The 23,120-nt window shown below is 39.7% G+C and overlaps 1 protein-coding gene and 1 long non-coding RNA gene across 4 annotated transcripts in view; one reads left to right on the top strand and one right to left on the bottom strand.

Annotated features, from left to right (window-relative positions):
* The first annotated feature begins 209 nt into the window (after positions 1-209).
* LOC149470278 (uncharacterized) lies at positions 210-7,713 on the top strand. The gene is made up of 2 exons (XR_016309176.1): positions 210-399; positions 7,061-7,713. It is a non-coding gene; the product is annotated as an uncharacterized LOC149470278 (long non-coding RNA).
* A 7,321-nt stretch (positions 7,714-15,034) lies between these two features.
* The window catches only part of LOC149470279 (tubulin epsilon chain-like), a 40,952-nt gene continuing 32,866 nt past the window's right edge, over positions 15,035-23,120 (bottom strand). For all 3 annotated transcript variants that reach the window (XM_089664468.1, XM_089664469.1, XM_089664470.1), the window contains 3 exons: positions 19,957-20,097; positions 17,195-17,369; positions 15,035-17,066 (listed from right to left, as the gene is read on the bottom strand). In XM_089664468.1, coding sequence (XP_089520594.1) covers positions 16,908-17,066; positions 17,195-17,369; positions 19,957-20,097 — 475 coding nt within the window. In that variant the 3' untranslated portion in view covers positions 15,035-16,907. The remainder of the gene's footprint in view (positions 17,067-17,194; positions 17,370-19,956; positions 20,098-23,120) is intronic.

The following is a 23,120-nucleotide window of genomic DNA, read 5'->3' on the forward strand; positions in this document are numbered from 1 at the left end:
TCTAAACACCACAGTGAAATCAGAAATAAGTAGAAGTCGCCCCACTAAATCTTGAAAGAGAAACACCCAGGAATGCGGGGGAAGCTCTCACCTGGAGTGAACAGTATTATAAGCAGTGGGTGACCCAGCACACTGCTGTCCACCCTTAAGCTGAAATGTCAGTTTGTTGGATAACTCACTTTAAATTTACTATGCTTCGTTCTAGTATACAAAATTCTACCACTTGTTTGGAAAAAGAAGTGCCTTGTCCAGGCAACTCAATGGAGTCCATGTTCTAAAACATGTGGCATGGGGATCTCAGTCAGAGTTACCAATGAAAACAGCAAATGTGAAATGACAAAAGAAAGCAGACTATGCTACCTACGACCATGTAATACTACTCTGCTCAGTGCAATAAAGGTAAGCACATATGAAATTCCTTTTTAGGTTGTCAAGTTGAATGTTTTAAATATATAAATGCATTTTAAATTAAAACAGTTGTGGAAATTTACAAGTTATACCACAATAAATCCAAGAGCTCAAATTGTGGCCATGTAATTAACTTTTTTGCTATGCACCACTTGGCTGCTAAGTACTCTTCTCAGTAGGACTCAAACCTATATGGAATTTGTGCGGATGCTACATCAATAGAATATCATATAGGTTGCCAGAATGACATTGCTAATGAATATAAATTGGCTTACTGAAGCCCCACCATCTTCTATTCCAATATCTTGTCAGCTAAGGAGGTAACCTAATAAATGAAAAAGCTTAGCTCTTTCTGCCTCTGCAGGTAGATGTATTCACACAGGCAGTGTTCAGGTTAAACTGAAATATCCAATCTGTTTAGTTGTTATTGGAATGGCCAGGAATATACAGTTGTGTTCAAATTAATAGCAGTGTGTTGAAAAAAGTGAATAAAGCTCAAAATCCTTATAATAGCTTTTATTTCCATACACACAAATGCATTGGGAACATTACACATTCTATTCCAAATCAAAACATGAAGAAAAATATATCAAATTTGTGTTGTTCCTCTAAAAAATTGAAGAAAAGTGAATATTAGACTGTTCAAAAAATAGCAGTGTTTGTATTCTTCTTTACAAACTCAAACATTCACTTTATAAACTGAAAAATGTTTGAAGATTTTGCTTTCCTTTGAATCACTTAATGAATATTTAGTTGTATAAGCACTGTTTCTGAGAACTGCTGTACATCCGTGTTGCATGGAGTCAACCAACTTCTGGCACCTGTGAACAGGTATTCCAGCCCAGGATGATTGGACTACATTCCACAGTTCTTCTCTATTTCTTGGTTTTGCCTCAGAAACTGCATTTTTGATGTCACCCCACAAGTTTTCTATTGGATTAAGATCCGGGGATTGGGCTGGCCACTCCATAACGTCAATCTTGTTGGTCTGGAACCAAGATGTTGCACGTTTACTGGTGTGTTTGGGGTCGTTGTCTTGTTGGAACACCCATTTCAAGGGCATTTCCTCTTCAGCATAAGGCAGCATGACCTCTTCAAGTATTCTGATGTATTCAAACTGATCCATGATCCCTGGTATGCGATAAATAGGCCCAACACCATAGTAGGAGAAACATCCCCATATCATGATGCTTGTGCAACCATGCTTCACTGTCTTCACAGTGTACTGTGGCTTGAATTCAGTGTTTGGGGGTCGTCTGACAAACTGTCTCCGGCCCCTAGACCCAAAAAGAACAATCTTACTTTTATCAGTCCACAAAATGTTGCGCCATTTCTCTATAGGCCAGTCAATGTGCTCTTTGGCAAATTGTAACCTCTTCAGCACATGTCTTTTCTTCAACAGTGGTACTTTGCGGGTGCTTCTTGCAGATAGCGTGGCTTCACATAGGCGTCTTCTAATTGTAACAGTACTCACAGGTAACTTTACACCTTCTTTGATCTTCCTGGAGCTGATTGTTGGCGGAGTCCTTGCCATTTTGGCTATTCTTCTATCCATTCGAATGGTAGTTTTTCCCTTTCTTCCACGTCTTTCAGGTATTGGTTGCCATTTTAAAGCATTTGCGATCATTTTATCTGAGCAGCCTATCATTTTCTGCACTTCTTTATGTTTTCCCCTCTCCAATCAACTTTTTAATCAAGGTGCGCTGTTCTTCTGAACAATGTCTGGAACGACCCATTTTCCTCAGAATTTCAGAGAGAAATGCACTGTAACCAGCATGTACTACATTTGCTGCCTTCCTTCCTTAAATAAGGGCAATAATTGCCACCTGTTTTTCAAAAAATGAATGACCTCACTAGTAGAACTCCACACTGCTATTATTTTGAACATGCCCCTTTCAATTAGTGATTCAATTACACAGAATCAGCAGCATGCATGTCATGACTGGTGGGTCTGTTGGATTTCTATTACTCTACTACACCTGCTAGTAAATTATTTGCCATGTAGAAATATCATTTCTACCAAAAACAGTGATTGATCAGGTTAGTGATGTCTGACTGCTATTATTTTGAACACAACTGTATATGCTATGCAGCCCCATAGAACACAAGAACACTGGCACTGGAAAGGAGTATTAAAGCATGTATAGTCCTAAATAGAACAAAAATCTAATACATTGCAGTTTTACATTCCTTATATGTATTTGTTTTCTTTCTAGTTATTTTCCATTTAATTTCACCTGGTGATCCTGAGAGTAATACACTTTCTGTACAAAGGTGAAAACTCACTGTAATGTAACTATGTAAGAGCAGCATTGTCACCCTGTGACAAGATTTGTCTTGGAACTACAGGACAATTATATCTCCATAATATAGGGGGTTGTTCTATAGTCCACAGAGAGCGAAAACTGAAATCAGGAAGTAATCTGCTCACTGGATTTCTCGCAGGATCAACAGGTATCAAACAGATCTAACAAATAGTTTTCAATGGTATATTTAACAGACCAAAAAAGGAGCAAATTACAGAAGTTATTGTTAGGGTTTACATATTATTATACAGGATTTATAGAGCGCCAACACTTTGCGCAGTGCTTTACAACATGAGGGCAGACAGTACAGTCACAATTCAATACAGGAGGAATCAAAGGGTCGTACTCGTTAGAGCTTATAATTCAGGATTTAAGACAAGCCTAATGCTTGGTACCCATGGTCCAAATATCAGCCACTATTGGCTGGTTCAACAGAAACCGGCCGACATTCGGCCCATGTGTACAGGAGCCTGTCCAGCTGCTGTAGAATGGGCATGCCAGAAAAACATCTGCTGATCTACATCTGATCAATGCTGGCAGCCAATTGCTGCGAGCGCTGACTGGTGTGTTTTGGTGGAGAGGAGGTGCCCCTGTCAAAACACAATAGCTCAGTGGGGAGATTGCTGTACTAACATCACATAGTTAGTACAGGGACCTCCTTGCGAGCTCCTCTTAGTGTGTATCGGGCAGAAAAATAAAAAATGGTTTTACCAAAGCGATCTCTGAGAAAGGGTGAATGCTGTGGGGTTAGGAAGCGGGGAGAAAATTAAATTATTGTATTTTAATTTAAACAAGATAAAAGTAAATAGATTGTACACATTCCATACGATGAATGATCTTCAAGTGCTTTCTACTCCATAATGGTTTTTTTCTTGTTGAAAAGTCTGCTTTAATATATTCACAGAGGTGTTAAAGGACAGTCTGGTTGATTTGCACAAATGCATCTGTGGCTGACAATTGTATATCAAAACAGACATGTTAGGGTTTATTTAGTAAAGGCAAAAATACTGTGCACTTTGCAAGTGTAGTTGCTCCATAGGTTAGTTGAAGTAAAGCTTCACTTTACAAAGAATACCTAATCACATGCAAATAAAAAAAAACAAAAAAAAAAACAGCATTTTTACTTGCATATGATTGGATGATGGAAGCAAACAGCTTCCCCTTGAAGAGTGCAACTACACTTGGAAAGTGTACAGTGTATCTGCCTTTAGTAAATCAACTATGTTACAGTATGTCTATTAGGAAAGTACCTAGTTGTTTATCTTACTGAAAACATAAGAGATTCCAGTTCTTGAATAAGTTTTACATAGACGTAAGAATTTACTGATGTGTACAGTATACTCAGGATCTTGTTAAAAAGATCCTGAGTAAAATGTTCCATAAAGACCTCGTGTAAATGTATATAAGCGTAAAGTTTTCTTTATTTCCAGTATTGCAAACATAAAATTTTCTATTTTTGCTTTACGACTCCATATTCATCACTCTATTCCTGATCTGTCTGCAGCTGTGTGTATGGTTCTATAGATACAATATATAGATATACATACACACACACACTGCTCCAAAAAATTAAAGGAACACTTTTTAATCAGAGCATAGCATCAAGTCAATTAAATTCCTGGGCTATTGATCTGGTCAGTCAAGTAGCAGAGGGGGTTGTTAATCAGTTTCAGCTGCTTTAGTGGTAATGAAATTAACAACAGGTGTACTAGATGGGCAACAATGACACGACCCCCAAAACAGGAATGGTTTTACAGGTGGAAGCACTTAAATGTTTTTCCCTACTCATCTTTTTTGACTGTGTTTCACTAGGTTAGCATTTGGCTAGGGTCAGTGTCACTACTGGTAGCATGAGGCAATACCTGGACCCTACAGCAGTTACACAGGCAGTCCAACTCCTCCAGGATGGCACATCAATGTGTCCCCCAGTACATTCTCAAGAGCATGGAGGAGATTCCAGGAGACAGGGAGTTACTCTAGGAGAGCTGGACAGGGTCATAGAAGGTCCTTAACCCATCGGCAGGACTGGTATCTGCTCCGTTGTGCAAGGAGGAACAGGATGAGCACTGCCAGAGCCCTAAAAACGATCTCCAGCAGGCCACTTGTGTGAATGTCTTTGACCAAACAATCAGGAACAGACTTTATTAGGGTGCCTCAGGGCCCGACGTCCTCTAGTGGGCCCTGTGCTCACTGCCTGTCACCATAGAGCTCGATTGGCATTTGCCATTGAACACCAGAATTGGCAGGTCCACCACTGGCGACCTGTGCTTTTTCACAGATGAGAGCAAGTTCACCCTGAGCACATGACAGACGGGAAAGAGACTGGAGAAGCCGAGGAGAACGTTATGCTGCCTGGAACATGCAAACTCCAGGCAGGTGGTACCTTGGTTGGGATTGGAACCAACAACCCCAGTACCAGCAGGCGGAAGTGCTGTTTTGGTGGTGGTGGGTCAGCGATGGTCTGGGGAGGCACATCCATGCAGGCACGCACAGACCTCTACAGGCTAGACAATAGCATTCTGACTGCCATTAGGTATCAGGATGAAATCCTTGGACCCACTATCAGACCCTACGCTGATGCAGTGGGTCCTGGGTTCCTCCTGGTGTACGACAGTGCCCGGCCTCATGTGGTAAGAGTATGCAGGCAGTTCCAGGAGGATGAAGGAATTGATACCATTGAATGGCCCCCACATTTGCGTGACCTAAATCCAATAGAAAACCTCTTGGATATCATGTTTCGGTCCACCACCAGGTTGCACCTCAGACTGTCCAGGAGCTCAGTGATGCCCTGGTCCAGATCTGGGAGGAAATGCCCCAGGACACCATCTTTCATCTCATTAGGAGCATGCTGCAACATTGTCAGGCATGCATACAAGCACATAAACTACTGAGTACCATCTGAAGTTGCTAAAATTTCAACAAAATGGACTAGCCTGCTACATCATTTTTTCACTTTGCATTTCGGGGAGTCTTTGAATTCAGTCCGCAGTAGGTTGATTATTTTCATCAAACGATGGGGCATCCTTTTGTTTCTAACATTACCCAGTCCATATCAGTATAGATATCCAGCATGATATTTTTCCCCATTGAGATCTGATGTGTTTTCAAAGTATTCCTTTAATTTTTGTTGAGCATTATATAACAATGCATCTATATCCACATCCGTTAAAAAAAAAAAACCAACACGCAGAAGAGGCCTTACACAGTGCTATACAATGAAAAATAACTCTACACAGAAACAAGCATATACATAAGGAGGAGAAATAGACCCAACAATTATATGTATGCAAAACACAATAGGGGAGACAATTGGTTACATAGTAATTAATAAAGTAGAGAGAAAATTTCAGTTTTCAAGATGTGGGTTTAAAAAAAAAAAAATCTTGTTGCTATGCATGGAATGTTATGCGTGAAGAGGACATTAGTAGTACAATGGAGGAGCAGAGAAAGTGTGCTTTAGGAAGCATATGTGAAGATCAGAAATATGGGCCGGGGAGGCGTTGTGAAGTGTAGAAGGCAAAGGATAGTAAATTATATTCCTGGGAGGAATAGAAAAGTCTTATGCAGACCTAATGATTGATAATAGAGTTTAGGGTATTGTTAGTGGACTAGGAGGAGGACATTGCAGTTGTCAAGGCAAGAGGTTATGAGAGTGTGGACAAGAACTTTGTTGGTCTCTTGAGGAAGGTGCAGCCATGCTGCAGATGTTACAGAAGTGATAGTGAAATATGAACCAAGGGCAACACCAAGACAGCAATGAAGAAGACCTTGAAAGAATGGTACAGCAAATAAGAAGACAACAAAAGTGTCTTAAATGGCAAGTAATCAAAACTGTAAAATACAGAGGAAAGTTTAAAGTGATTGTAAAGGCTCGATTAAAAAAAATAAATAAATAAATACATGTCACACTTCCCTGCTCTCTGCAATGGTTTTGCACAATGCAGCCCTGATCCTTCTCTTCCCAGGTCCCCCATTAGTGCTCCTGGGAATTGCCCCTCACCCAGTGCCCCCATAGCAAGCCGATTTCCATGGGGGCACTCATGTGGGCTTGATCTCAAGCAGACTCTATGTGTGCCCTGACAGTGTGGCTCGGCGGTGCCCCCCCCCACCTCCTCGCTGGCTGTGACTGACAGCAGTGGGAGTCAACGAGGAAGGAAAAAGCTGAGAAAGAGATTGGGCTCAGGTAAGCATAAAGGGGGCTGGGGAGTAGCTGCATGCAGAGGGTTTTTTACTTTAATGCACAGAATTAAGGTAAACAATAAAAAACATCTGCCTTAAGAATCACTTTTAGAAGCAGGTATAAATATAAATAATGGGTATGCTTTGTGTGTTGTATTATTTTTTAGATTCCAAAAGGAAAAACATGTCAGCCTACATTTCAAGAACCTCAACCAGTGAAATTGATGTTATCGGAGTGTTCAACAGGAAGGAGTTATAGACCCACTTATTGTGGTGTGTGCACAGATCGGAGATGCTGCATCCCCAACAAGTCTAAAATGATAACAGTCCAATTCCACTGTCAAAATGAAGGCTCCTTCAGTTGGAAAATGATGTGGATCACATCTTGTGTTTGTCAGAAGACCTGTATTAACCCAGGAGACATATTTGCTCATCTTAAAATTTTGTGAGTAGTAGTTTAGCAGATTGGTTACAAAATGGTCACACTTTACACTGAAGCCATAATCTAGAAATGATCAGGAAATATATAATAAACTATGCACCCAAATCACTTTCAGAAACAAATGCTAAAACACACAAGATATTATAGTAGGAAATCACCTGCAAGATTCTTATTAGAAGGTACAATAATTTATATAGAAAATAGGGGCATTAGTGACAAGAATTCTAGGGAAAGTTTACATTTAAAACAAAGTTTTAATTCCCATAAGAATATACTATTCATAGTATTTACACTCTTTCTTGCCTCAACAAACCCAATTTGAATAATAAAAGGTTTTATTCACTCAAAATTATTTTGATAAAAAAATTACAAAATTAATTTTCTATGGAATTTGTGTTTAGTTTTATTTAGAATTGCCCAGAAACCTGCTATGCATGGGACCTGTATATGCATAGTACATATCTCAACCCACTACTATCCTAGATAATAGATAATCCTCATTTTAAATGTGTGACTATGAAACATACGCATGTGGCTGAGACTTTATAAGCACGTTAGATAAATACAGTAATGTATATACCAGATCTTAAAATCAAAAGAATTCTTTATTAAATAAAAATGTATATGTATGTAAATACAAATCGTAAATACAAATCATGCATGACAGATCTTTAAAACTGCAGCCTGGCCTCTCAACCCTATTTTTAAAACAATTGCCAAGGACCGAATGTGGGGTATGCACAAAGACTTAACACAGTCCTAAAATAAACTTCAAATCATACACGTGGCTGCGACTTTATACGCACCTGCGTACAAGCAACCTGCATACAAAATCCTAAAATCATAAGATTTAAAATATACAGCAAATATAGCACAGCTAATCAAGCAAGGTTTTTATAGCCCTTGTAAATATAGCTTGTGAAAGAATATACCATGATCCTTGATGCCTCTAGAGGCGCTGACAGACTGAATGAAAATTTTGGGAAAAACTACATAAGGGTTGATTTACTAAAACTACATGGTGCAAAATCTGGTGCAGCCCTGCATAGAAACCAAACAGCTTCCAGGCCTTAAATTGAACAAGCTGAAGTTAGACATTGATTGGCTACCATGCACAGCTGTACCACTCTCCAGTTTTAGAAAATCAACCCCATAGAATCCAATTGTTGCAGAACCTTGTGACAGCAGTAGTGGTGTTAGGTAGGCTTCTGTGGGGGTTAGGTGAAGGCATCGCTCTATAAATTTTAACACTCATGGCTCATGGTCCCCTTGGTCTTTGTATCATATAATATACCATATGCACCGCTAAGGAAGACAACTGTTTGAAATGTGGCAATTATCCCTGAATAATGTATTTGTAAAGCAACCTATATTGAGAATTAATGAGACATATGGGAAAAAAAATAGTGATATATTCTTTCCCAAGCTATTTTTACAAGGATTATAAAATCTTTGCTTGATTAGCCATGATACACTATATTGCCAAAACTATTGGGACGCCTGCCTTTACACGCACATGCACTTTAATGGCATCCCAGTCTTAGTCCGTAGGGTTCAATATTGAGTTGTACCACCCTTTGCAGCTATAACAGCTTCAACTCTTCTGGGAAGGCTGTCCACAAGGTTTAGAAGCATGTCTATGGGAATGTTTGACCATCCTTCCAGAATCGCATTTGTGAGGTCAGGCACTGATGTCGGACGAGAAGGCTTGGCTTGCAGTCTCCACTCTAATTCATCCGAAAGGTGTTCTATCGGGTTGAGATAAGGACTCTGGGCAGGCCAGTCAAGTTCTTCTACCCCAAACTCACTCATCCATGTCTTTGTGAACCTTGCTTTGTGCACTGGTGCAGTCATGTTGGAACAGGAAGGGGCCATCCCCAAACTGTTCCCACAAAGTTGGGAGCATGAAATTGTCCAGAATGTCTTGGTATGCTGACACCTTAAGAGTTCCCTTTACTGGAACTAAGGGGCCAAGCCCAACCTCTTTAAAACAACCCCACACCATAATCCCTCCTTCACCAAACTTTACATTTGGTACAATGCCGTCATGCAAGTACCGTTCCACTGGCAACCCAAACATGTCCATAAGATTGCCAGACAGAGAAGCGGGATTCATCACTCCAGAGACCACATCTCCACTGCTCTAGAGTCCAGTGGCGGTGTGCTTTACACCACTGCATCCGATGCTTTGCATTGCACTTGGTGATGTAAGGCTTGGATGCAGCTGCTCAGCCATGGACACCCATTCTATGAAGCTCTCTACGCACTGTTGTTGTGCTAATTTGAAGGTCACACAAAGTTTGGAGGTTTTTAGCTATTGACTGTGCAAACAGTTGGCAACTTCTGCACACTGTGCTCTTCAGCATGCACAGACCCTGCTTTGTCATTTCACGTGGCCTACCACTTGGTGGCTGCATTACTGTTGTTCCCAGTTGCTTCCACTTTGTTGTAATACCACTAACAGTTGACTGTGGAATATCTAGTAGCAAGGAAATTTCATGGATGGACTTATTGCACAGGTGGCAACCTATCATGGTACCATGGTTGAATTCACTGAGCTCTTGAGAGTGACCCATTCATTCACAAATGTTTGTAGAAGCAGTCTGCATGCCTAGGTGCTTGATTTTATACACCTGTGCCTATGGAGGTGATTGGAACACCCAAACCCATGATTTAGAAGGGTGTCCCAATACTTTTGGCCATATAGTGTGTGTGAATATATATACACATACATACACTATAGATTCTTCTGATTTTAAGATTTTGTATGCACGTTTCTGTATTTATCTAAGTTTGCAATGAAGTCCCAGCCACATGTGTATGCTTTGAAGTCAAAGTTACTGCAATCAGTCCTTGGCAATCATTTTAAAAAACAAAAGGTTTGTGAGGCCAGGCTGCATGTTTAAAAAGGACTGTCTAACACTATTTGTATTTAAATTTATAACAAGTTTTGATTATAATTATATGTATAAAAATGAAAACATTATAAGCATCTTACACTTTCTGAAAAACGTATCCTCCTAACTGCTGAAAACCTGGGGAAATTAATATTTTTCTTAAGCTGGGTAGACACTATAACAATATACAGTTGTGACCAAAATTATTCAACCCCCACTGAAATTGAGTGTTTTGGCCAGTTTGACATTGCTTTTGATCATTCAGTCATCTTGCTTACATTTACATTAAAGAGGCACTTGTAGGTCAGACAAATATAACATAACAGTTATAATGAAATAACCACAAATGTCTTTTCTGTGCTCACAGCATTATCAGTTTTATTCAACCCCCAAGTGACATTCAATCTTAGTACTTAGTACAGCATCCTTTTACAGTTATAACAGCTTTTAAACGTGAAGCATAGCTTGACACAAGTGTCTTGCAGCGATCTACGGGTATCTTCGCCCATTCTTCATGGGCAAAGGCCTCCAGTTCAGTCACATTCTTAGGCTTGCGCACTGCAACTGCTTTCTTTAAGTCCCACCAGAGGTTCTCAATCGGATTTAAGTCTGGTGACTGCGATGGCCACTCCAAAATGTTCCAGCCTTTCCTCTGCAACCATGCTCTAGTGGACTTGGAGGTATGCTTGGGATCATTGTCCTGTTGAAAGGTCCAACGTCTCCCAAGCCTCAGGTGTGTGACGGACTGCATCACGTTTCCATCCAATATCTCCTGGTACTGAAGAGAATTCATGGTACCTTGCACACGCTGAAGCTTCCCTGTACCTGCAGAAGCAAAACAGCCCCAAAGCATGATTGACCCTCCACCATGCTTCACAGTAGGCAAGGTGTTCTTTTCATCATAGGCCTTGTTCTTCCTCCTCCAAACATAGCGTTGATCCATGGGCCCAAACAGTTCTAATTTTGTTTCATCAGTCCACAGAACACTATCCCACAACTTTTGTGGTTTGTCCACATGGCTTTTGGCATACTGCAGTCGACTCTTCTTATTCTTTGGAGACAGCAAGGGGGTACGCCTGGGAGTTCTGGCACGGAGGCCTTCATTACGCAGTGTGCGTCTTATTGTCTGGGCTGAAACTTCTGTACCCACATCTGACAAATCTTTTCTCAGTTCCTCAGCAGTCACACGGGGACTTCTCTCCACTCTACGCTTCAGGTAGCGCACAGCAGTCGAAGTCAGCATCTTCTTTCTGCCACGACCAGGTAGCGTTTCAACAGTGCCCTTTGCCTTGAATTTGCGAATGATGCTTCCTAAGGTGTCTCTTGGTATGTTTAACATCTTTGCAATCTTCTTATAGCCATTGCCCTTCCTGTGAAGAGAAATCACCTCTTCTCTTGTCTTCCTGGACCATTCTCTTGCCTTCACCATGTTTGTAACCACACCAGTAAATGTCTAGAAGGAGCTGAGTATCACAGTCATTTTAAAGCTGCCTAATTGGTGCTTATTATGCTTGATTGCTGCTCGGTGACATCCACAGGTGTTTTCAATACCTGATGGAAAGCACCTGTATGAACCTCTGTTCTTCAGAGTGGTAGTCTTTAAGGGGTTGAATAATTGTGGCAATGAAGAAACCACATAAGAACCATTTACTACTGTATTACATAAACAATTGATGTCATTTTAGTTGCATTTGGGTAGTTACAACGTCCTTGTAGGATTTGATTCTGAATACAATTCCAAATGTACACTATAGTCCCTAAACCCCTTTACAGCATTGGGGGTTGAATAATTTTGGTCACAACTGTAGAAGGAAAAATTCAGTACGACGAACGATCGTTCGATTTTCATATAGTGTGTATACAACTTTCGACGTCCAATTCAGACTTTCCAAACGAAAATTTCTGAAGGGACAAACTAGTGATTTTCATTTAATGTGTACGGTGTTCGTACAAGAAAAATAGGATACGAATGACTGCGTATGATCAGAAACAATAGACAACATTAATCTACGCTACATTTCTACGTCAAAACAATGAAAAAGCCTTTGTCGTTTGAGAATTTTCATACAATTAGTACCATCCTCGGGTTCGACTTGCTGTGAATCGTTGACACGATTTTCTTATAGTGTGTACACAGCTTAACTGTAGTACAATGTTAATCCTGTGCATTGGATACTTTTAGGCTGTACAGTTAATTTGAAATGTAGTTGAGAGCAGTGGGTGCAGACACAAGATTTTAAAAGTACTCTACTGGAATTACCCTCCTCTTTCATGGAAAGGAAAGTAGTTGAAACTGCTATTTAGTTATCTATTTATGTTCTCATGCTGCTTTTTAGTTATTTTTAAAAAATATCAACAATGTCAATTTGGATTCACATATGGCACCCACTGTTGATAAATACTAGTTTAATACGGTCACCATTCAGATATGAATACACTACTAAGTTCAAGAGCATGCTGGAGTACAGCATCGTGTCATATTCATGTGACAGCTGGTAGAGTCAATACATGTAGAAATGAATGATCCACTGGGAAGCAAGCAGAGCTTCTCTGCAGTTTCCCGGCAGCTTCTGGCAGTTTGCTTGATTAACTCAGTAGGAGTAAAATGCTTTTAATGGCCAAGTTTTGACTTTCCTCATGTCTGACATGCATTGTGTGTGCAATATATAAATCATATATATTTAATATTATATGACAAATAGTCTTCTTCAATTATTAAATAGGTTTATAGTTGAAGTTAAAGCAGAATTCCAATTAAACTCTAACTACTTTTAAAAATGCTTCCTCTCCCCTCCCAACACCTATTCTGACTACCCTGTATAAGAAGAGATCTGCATACTTACCTATTTTCAGGCCACTTCCATCAGGTCAAATTATATTCTGTGTCGACCAGCAGCAGAATGGGGATGGAGAAAACGCTCGACAATGGTTAGTATTGCCTGAGCAGCGACATCCCATTGGCTCATCCATTGTCGGCGCTCCCTCCCCTGCCACTGGCACAACCTGACAAAGAAGAGTAGATCACATCACTGGAGCGGCCTGAAAATAGGTAATTAAACAGATCTTTTTTACACAGGTTAGTCAGAATGTCCATGTTTAATTAGTCTTATAGATTCACATATTGCATTGTTATCTTGGATGTCGCTCCATTTCCTCAAATTGAACCTTTCCAAAACTGAGCTCCTAATTTTCCCCCCAGCCTGTGCCCCCCACCCCACCCTCTCCATCACGACCAACAATGCCACCATCACTCCCACCCCGCAAGCCAAAGTCCTAGGTGCCACTCTTGACTCAAACCTGTCCTTCCAACCCCATGTCCAATCGTTGGCAAACTCATGCAGACTCCACCTCCGCAACATCTCCAAAATACGTTCGTACCTAACCCCAGACACTACTAAACAGCTCGTTCACTCCCTTATTATCTCACGACTCGACTACTGCAACTCCCTCCTCATCACAGACTATCCCGGCTTCAGTCTATCCTGAACTCAGCGGCCAGACTCATCCACCTTACCAACCGTTCCTCTTCTGCCACCCCCCTCTGTCATTCCCTCTACTGCCTTCCGATTGCCCAATGCATTAAATTCAAACTACTAACACTGACATACAAAGCCATTCATAACGCTGCCCCAAACTACCTCACCGACCCGATACCCAAATACCACCCTACCCGTAATCTTCGCTCCTCACAAGACCTCCTACTTTCTAGCTCCCTGGTCTCCACCTCCCACGCCCAACTGCAGGACTTCCCCCATCCTCTGGAACTCTCTACCCCAATCCATCAGACTGTCACCTTCCCTCCTCACCTTCAGGCGCACCCTGAAAACCCACCTCTTCAGGGAAGCCTACCCCACCCTCACCTAATTGCTGATCTACACTCCTCTTACTACTCCATCCCCCACAGCCACTTCCTCCTGTACCACTATCCCCTCCCTCCTAGATTGTAAGCTCGAAAGAGTAAGTCCCTCGAACCCATCATGTTTTGTCTTGTTACTGTATTGTCTCATGTACTGTCCCCCACTATAATGTACAGCGCTGAGCAAACCTTTTGGCGCTATATAATGTATAATAATAATCTTTGAGTGGGAGGTGCAGCATTATATTTTTTTCTTTTTTATAGTTGTGTTGGTTGTGGGAACATAATTACATTGCTAGCAGCCAATACCTTTTAGCATATTTTACATGGTGCACAATATATATTTTATAAATTGTTAGAGGCGTGGGATACATTCACTTTACTTTTAAGAGTAGTTAGGGTGTGACCAGAATTCTACTTCAAAGGCTATAGCTTAGCTTAGCTAGAAAACACCTAATGAAATATGGGAGCTACCAATGTTGGCCTGCTTCTGAAAAGGCTAGCTATTTAGTTCTGACTGGTTTTAAAGTCATGGACCAAGGGCAAGCATGTTGCAAATAAAGAAGAACAGTCAGAATTCATTATTTTTTACCTGATACAGGACAGTAAATCAAAAGAATGAGAGCAAAAACATCACCATGACACCCAGGCCTAGTATTCCCAGGAGATGTCAGCTCCCATATTTGTTCTGGTAGTTCTTCTTAAAATACAAATTGATTAAACATATTTATTGTGTTAGTATATAATTTGTGAATTTGTTACTTATGTTCCTAAAGGTTACCATGGATTTTTAAGAAATAATCAATTGTAATAAACAAACAATATCCACGTATATAAAATTTATATTAAACAGCAAATAACTCTCTTTATGACCTCAAAATACCCCTTTAACAGGTCTAATTGCATTAATAAGAATATACAAAAGAGAAGACTCCTTAAAAATCAGTATATTCAATTATGTGAATTTATCAATAAAAATAAAGCTATTACATATTGTTTATAAATACAATCTTATTTGACAAAATTTAAATATAGTATTTTTTTTTTAAAACAGGTTTCAAAAATATATATATACAAATTGCATACAGAAAATGTACTTTTGTTTGTCATTAAATCTCACAAAGAGAATCCAGTTTGTACATGTGAAACTATTCAAAATGATCAGTACCTTTCACAATAGTGTGTTAAAAAATAATTGTAATTTAACTCAGTTGCAATATTAAGACATGATGTATTGTAAACTGAACCACCCAGCTCTCCTTAACTGATGGGTCTGACTGTGGGCAGCAAGCCAGATATCGATATACCTCTGTATTTTTCAAGCTTTGTGATGCTTCCTGTTGACCCCAAACCCTGTATGCAGCATTCCTGGAGTGGTAAACCATTACAATAATTGTTCTACTTTAAGCGTTGCTTGGCCCTGCATCTGACATCCGTGTACATACAAGTGTTCAGTAACATTCTACACTGAAAGTCCAGTATTTTATAGAAGCACCACCTGAAACATTCTGAACACCGCTTCCTTGCATGGGTAACTGTGAATACCCTACCGATACTTATCTTCCTGAAAAAATTAAATAAAACAAGCAACTATCTGAAACCCAACATATCTAAACCAAGATTAAAGAACGGAGACACAGTGGGGGGTTATTTACCAAAACTGCAGAGTGCAATATCTGGTGCAGCTCTCTATAGAAACCAATCGGCTTGCAGATTTTAATGCCAAAGCTTAATTTTACAAGCTGAAGTTAAAAGCTGATTGGCTATCATGCACAGCTGCACCAGATTCCGGAGTGCATCAGTTTTAGGCCCTATGCATACTAGCATTTTTTTTAAGCTCCTAGAAGCTGTTATTTGCATTTTTCTTTCTGCTCCTAGAAGCTAAATAGTGGTATCCTATGTGTCCATGCACACTACTTTAGGCTATGAGCATTTTTTGAGCTTCAGGATCTAGAAGCAGAAACAAAATTGCTTGTGTAGCGTTTTTCCAGCAGAAAAAAATGCTAAATGCTCATAAACGCTGCTAAATGCTACTAAAACACAGCTTTTTTTCTCCCTTCACCATGTACTGTAAGAACACTAATAAAACGCTAACACTCTGAAACGCTACTAAGAACCGCTATTATCAGCGGTGTTTATGCAGCATTTTTTCCAGCGTTTTTTGAGCTTACAAAAACCGCTAGTACGCATGGAGCCCTAGTAATTCTCCCCCACAGTTCGTACCTGCCGGTATGGCTGAATCCTATGGAAAAATGCATGTGTCCAACACAAAGCCTTTAAAGAATTAGGGCTCCGACACATGAGCAGTTGAAACAAATTCTGGTGTATTTCTCCCAGGAAGCTCAGGTGCCGTGTATAGCTGCCTATAGACATGAATAGCTGTGCTCCCCTATACTCAGGTATGCGCCAGTACTTACATAAACACATGTAAAGGGTATAGGCACATTCAAAGAATAGAAAAAACAAACAAAAAAAGTTATAGACAGTTCACCGAAGTGCAAAAATAATCTCTCATTGTAGATGAAGTCCAATAGGCTGAATCTCCTTAAAACTATATTGCTGAGATTTATGTACCTCTCAGCTTCCGTTACTGGAGGCTCTCCTCTTTTTAAAAGAGGAGGAGTCATGCATGTTCCAATCTTCCTTACTGGAATTTGTCAAGTTAATAAAGGCAATCTCCTCATTTACATCCCTCAACTTTTACAGAGCATGCATGTTAATGCATCTGTATCAGATTACTCTGGTACATATGTATAAGACTTTCAATTGCAGAATTAAAAAAAAAAGAAATTGCAAAACGTAAGGATAGAAAATAAATGTCAAACTGCTATGTTAAGTCGAGGAGGGTTTGGCATATATAACCCTTTGGTGGCATCCAGTTGGTTGTACTCTTCTATTAATGAGGATAATGATGTTAGAGCCTCTGAAAAACAGCTCTGCTCCATGCCGTCAACTTGTAGGTAATGGTGAAGATGAGCCTGCAAAAATGAAAAGTTTATCAGAAATTAACCCTGTAAAAAACGTGTTTATATACGCCTAGCATACACTGCAGAAAAAAAAAAAACTTTAAAAAACAAACACACACTATATGGATTGTTAAATGTACCTTCTTTCTGTACAGCCTAATAAACCTCTCTCTGAGGTCTATAAATGCTGGTTTCACACATGTGTTATTGGCTAGTGCCAACAATGAATGGGAATGGCCAACTGGTGGGACAGAACACATCCCAGTTTTCCACCCTTCTTGGTTCCAAGAGACGAACTGTAGTGAGGGTTTCAGCCTGAATTAAAAAAAAAAAAAAAATTATATCTATATATCTATATACATACATACATAAACACACACACAACTTTCATGCATTTTTTGTTTTTTTAATAGATGGCATCTAAAGTCGTCAATCACAACAGACTTTTCCATCTGGACCAAAAATCATTGAAATCTACTAAAAGACTGCCAAAAATGTTATACTAGGTTTAAACAACTATTTTAAAGCGTAGTAGACACCTGTGTGCTTTCATGTGCATTTTGCAGCACAAAAAAATGAATGTGTCATGAAAATACATTGATTCCAATGAGGCTATTCACATCTGCATGCTCTGTTGTAACAAATGAAGCATGTCTGATATGATATGCATTTACCTGCAGTTTCTATCCTGTTGAGAGTCTATGGAAGTGCATGAAAACTCATAAAAATGCATGAAAAAATACATGCAAAATGCACTAAAAGAAAAATACATGACAGTAGGAGCAGAGACATGTGAATGGGGCCTAGAGAAAATGAAAAAAATGTGTTAAATGTGAAGGAATTCAACATGTTTGGGCTTTATACAAATAACTGAACTCTAGGGTAATGTTAATTTAAAAGGGAACACAAAACAGGGCATCTGAATCCATTGCATTGGCAATTCGAACTGAGCATATAATGAAAAAAATGATAAGTAGAGTCTACCTTCAGGAAAACCTGCAACAATGAATGGATCCACAGATATGGGGAGTTGTGTTTATATGTAAATCTCTACTCTTCCAGTATAAGTTGACCTTGCTCCTTACTGGACATACAAATGGACCAACAAGCAGTCCTTTTGCACCTTTTCCAGTCACATGCAGATCCTACAAAATCCAGAGCCCCTCTTAGTGATCTCTACTTTCTGGATATCTACTACATCCTTCTGACTATGAGCCAGCAGGGGTCAAATGATCTATCAGCAGGCCTGGACATTGCTGCTTGGGTATACTAGGTGTACACAATAGCTCTAAAAACATTTCTATTTGCATAGCCACTTCATAGTGGCGGTGGAGTCACTGGAACTGCCAACAGTTGTAAAAAAAGGTGCAAGCGGTCAGCTTATGCTGTTACTTACAAGCTGAAGCTCTTGGTAACTATTCCCACAGACTTATTCCAGATATTTGGGTTTGGGTTGCCAACCACTCATTTTCACAGAGGAGAGGGTTTGTTAGAAAACAAAAACAAAAAAAAAAAACCCATTTGCTGCCATCCAATTATGTCCTTTTCACCTGGTCAAGAAAGGAGCCTGCACAGCTGAAATAATGTCAGGAGGCTCAATCTCATAGATCTTTGTCTCTACCCCTCCAACCAAACTGCTTGCTCTGCCAGCACCGCTAAAAGGATTTTAGGAGGCTTCTTATATCCATTCTCAGCCCATTTCTCTGCCCAGGAAAAACATTTGCAGGCAGTAAATTCTAGCAAGCATGTATGTGTCCCTTGTGCTTTGCAAAATTGTGCAAGTATGTTGTGCTACATTCTATATTGTGTGTTCTTTGTCATGGACTCTGGCAATGTAAGTAATCCCCATTTTATTCTTAATAAATATGTGTAACAGGGACTTAAGATAATGAGATAAGCAGTGATTTCTGGCATTGAAAGTTGCACAGGACTTCATGATAACCATCCTGTGTGATGCATTGTTTATGACGTCTACACTCATAGTTTGTTTCAATTTACAGTTCATACCACTCTTTGCAATAGTATTTTGAGGAATGTGACAGCTGAGCCAGGGTGTGCTTTGGTTATAAGAACAATACTGGCATCAGTCAAACAGCAAACAGATCAAACTTAAGATCCGGGAGTGATTTCCCAGAGTAGTCATACTGCATTTTTACACGGCCCTTAGAAAAATACTTGTGCTTTGTTCACTTAGTGCAAACTAACGGGTTTGATGTAATCCTCATCCAGCATACATGTGCATTTTTTTCACTCGTGCCGCTGCCAGCCTTCCAGTCCATAACCTGTGTAAAGTACAACTCCAGTGCCATGTAGCTCACACAGGATTGTACTTTCACTCCCAGTGACTAAACGGGATGGTTGGGTAGTGAAAAGAAGGCAAGAATGTCTTTTTGCTGTAATGAAACGTGCTGATCATGGGTGTAATACTTTGCAGGCTCCTGTTACAAAAAAAAAAAAAAAATGCACATTTTTAAACATGCAAAAAGTGTGCATTTATTATTTTATAGTAGAGGGTGAATGTAGCCTTTAAATCGGAACTTCACTCCTCGGATTGATTTCATATTCATACCTCTGTGGCCTTTTGGTTTGATGTAGCCGTCTTATTTGTACATGTGGCTTCAACTTTACTCCTAAAATTTCGTCTGCCCCTTTAGAATGCAAAAACAAGTCAGGGCTGAACGAATGAAAAAAACTCTACAGCTGTCAGCTTTTTTTTAGCTTTAAAAATTGTGAAAGCTGGATGTATATGTTGCTTGGATTCTCCAAAATGCTTGTTGACTCCTACATAAGTCTGACGCACAACACAATGCAAATTCTAGCACAAAATGTCTATGTGATTAGGGTCCTTGTGGGGTTTACACCAGAGAACTTTTTATTTTCGGAGGTGTTAGTTTACACCAACCTTTCAATATTCCTGCGAACATCAGAAATATGAACGTTTCCTCTCACCATCAAAGCACAGGCAAGGTAAAGATTATGCTTCGGGTCAGCTCGAATTAACTGATGATCTTTGTTAAAGGCATCAGAGAACATTTGGTCCAACCTGTGCAAAAACATGTAATAACAGTAAATGCAGTGTTTTGCTATATTCTCAAAATGGCAGCAAAATACTGTAATGTATAAACATTCATTTAACTTGTTCTGTTATATGTGCCCTCTGGAAATGTTCCCAATGTTTAGAGCAATTGTTCAGTGCAGTCTTTTCCTGTTTTATGCATAAGGACTCTTATGGCATATCAATTTGCCAGTAGGGAGCCTGGTTAAAAGAAACTTGTCATGAGAAAATCACAGAGGCTGTTGTTGCTGACCACTTTCTTTTTGAAAAAACAAGTTGCCCAGTTGTTGTGCTGATGAAACATATAGAGATAAGAAATTCTGGCATTTTTCCTAAATTCCTTTTTAGTAAGTTTGTTCCTGGTCAGTGACTCAAATTTTTGATGCCAGACAGTCATTCAATTGTCTGTAATGTTTTTACAACAGCAACCACTATAGGCCTCTAATGACAGGGTCACTTTAAAAAGCTTAAATCTCACTAAGGAAGATCGTAAGCTGGCCAAACATGATCCACTTTCTTTCATTCAACCAGACGGTTTAACAAAAGAAAATGAATCAATTCTTCCATCCATACACATGAAATTGCATTCTTACAGCCGGGAGGCTTCCAGGCTGCCAGAATATACTCATCAGCACCACCTGCTGAAGCATGCGGCATTGATCAAGCAAACATTTTCCAATAGGCTGGTTGTACAGAAGTTAGTCGAGAGATCGACTTCTGTACAAACAGCTTGCACATGGATTAAAATTTGGACAGTCCCTGCTGAAATGGATGAATTTCAATCCATCTATGGCCAGCTGAAGCATATACTGTTCAGTAAGAAGGGTAGTACCTAATTTTCAATTTACCTTCGTAACAATGCTTGGAAAGGAAGCACACTAAACAAAATATCACACTCATATAATTTTGATTGTGTGTGACAAACAGGCCAGACTCCTAAAGGAAACTCAATAAACACCAAAGTGACCAAAATATGAAAAGCCCAAAAAAGACACATACAGTAAACTCAATAAATTCAGACTCCCTACTATGTAAACCTGTTCTATAAAAAACAAAACTTTCTTTTCATGAAAAATTTTCAGGCAAATCTTAGCGTTTTTTTCCCCCATAGTCTTAAATAGAAAACACCTGAACAGTAGAAATAAGTGTTTTTTCAAGCATTTCTTCAGGCGGTTTCAGCTCAAACAGCAACTATTTCTATTAGCCACAGCAAAAACACCTATAATATTTGCATATCTGCTAAAAAAAAAAAAAAACGCTCAAAAACGCTGTAAAATAACACTTGAAGAAAATGCCTGAAAAAAGCTCAGCTCAGTGTGAATGTATTTTGTATTATAAGTGCACATTGTATTCTGTAAATTGTCCTGTTTAAAAGGACACTAAAATTATGATTCCGGTACAAAGCATTGAAAAGTTATTTTTAAAAAAAAAAACGCAAAATTTTAAATAAATGTATTTAATTTCTAAAGTGAAACATGTAAATATATATGTTAAAAGGTGTAAAAATATTAACGAACAAAGCAAACAAAAAAAGTTTTAATTACTAAAAGTTTATAAAATGGAAATGAACAAAAAAAAAAAAAATCAGAAGGAAAATAGTTAAATGGAGAAGGAGAATAAGGAGTTAATTATGGCTGATTAGAGTATATTAAGGGTTAATAAGGGTTAAACAGAGGACCATTTAAAGTAAAAGAAACACACACACACACTGATAAATGCAACAGGAAAAAACTTTGCAACGTTTTATTTTACCTTTAAAAGTCTAATTTCCAGATCGAGCTGTCACAGCTGCCATCTAGGGATTGCAAGAGAGCTGTGACGTGACAGAGGGAGCTACACTGCATCCAGAAAGTATTGACAGCGCTTAACTTTTGCCACATTTTGTTTCAGCCTTATTCAAAATGGATTAACGTAAATTACAAACTACAAACAATACCCCATGATAGCGTGAAAGAAGTTCATTTTGAAATCTTTGCAATTTATTAAAAATAAAAATACATAAGTAGTTGCAGTCTTTGCTCAATACTTTGTTGAATCACCTTTGCACCAATTACAGCCTCAAGCCATTTTGAGTATGATGCTACAAGCTTGGCACACCTATTTTTGGGCAATTTCTCCCATTCTTCTTTTCAGTACCTCTCAAGTTCCATCAGGTTGGATGGGGAGCATCGGGTGCACAGCTGGTTTCAGATTTCTCCAGAGATGTTCAATCGGGTTGAAGTCTGGGCTCTAGATGGACCACTCCAGGACATTCATAGAGTTGGGCTGTGTGTTTGGGGTCATTGTCCTGGTGAAAGATGAATCGTCGCCCCCATCTAAGGTCCAGAGCGCTCTGGAACAGGTTTTCATCAAGGATGTCTCTGTATATTGCTGCATTCATCTTTCCTTCAATCCTGACTAGTCTCCCAGTTCCTGCTGCTGAAAAACATCCCCATAGCATGATGCTGCCACCACCATGCTTCACTGTAGGGATGGTATTGGCCAGGTGGTGAGCGGTGCCTGGTTTCCTCTAGACATGACACTTGGAATTCAGGCCAAAGAGTTCAATCTTTGTTTCATCAGACCAGAGCGTTTTGTTTCTCATGGTCTGAGAGTCCCTCAGGTGCCTTTTGGCAAATTCCAGACGGGCTGCCATTTGCCTTTTACTGAGGAGTGGCTTCCGTCTGGCCACTCTACCATACAGGCCTGATTGGTGGAGTGCTGCAGAGATGGTTGTTCTTCTGGAAGGTTCTCTCTCCACAGAGAAATGCTGGCGCTCTTTCAAAGTGACCATTGGGCTTAGTTACTTCCTTGGCTAAGGCCCTTCTCCTTCGATCGCTCATTTTGGCCGGATGGCCCGCTCTAGGAAGATTCCTGGTGGTTCCAAACTTCTTCCATTTATGGATGATGGAGGCAACTGTGCTCCTTGGGACCTTCAATGCTGCAGACATTTTTCTGTACCCTTCCCCAGATCTGTGCCTTGCTACAATCCTGTCTCGGAGTTCTACAGACAGACAATTCCTTGGACTGCA

Source organism: Staurois parvus, unplaced genomic scaffold (genome assembly GCF_062004578.1).
Source record: "Staurois parvus isolate SC_StPar_1 unplaced genomic scaffold, SC_StPar_1.0 ptg000048l, whole genome shotgun sequence".
Lineage (NCBI taxonomy): Eukaryota > Metazoa > Chordata > Amphibia > Anura > Ranidae > Staurois > Staurois parvus.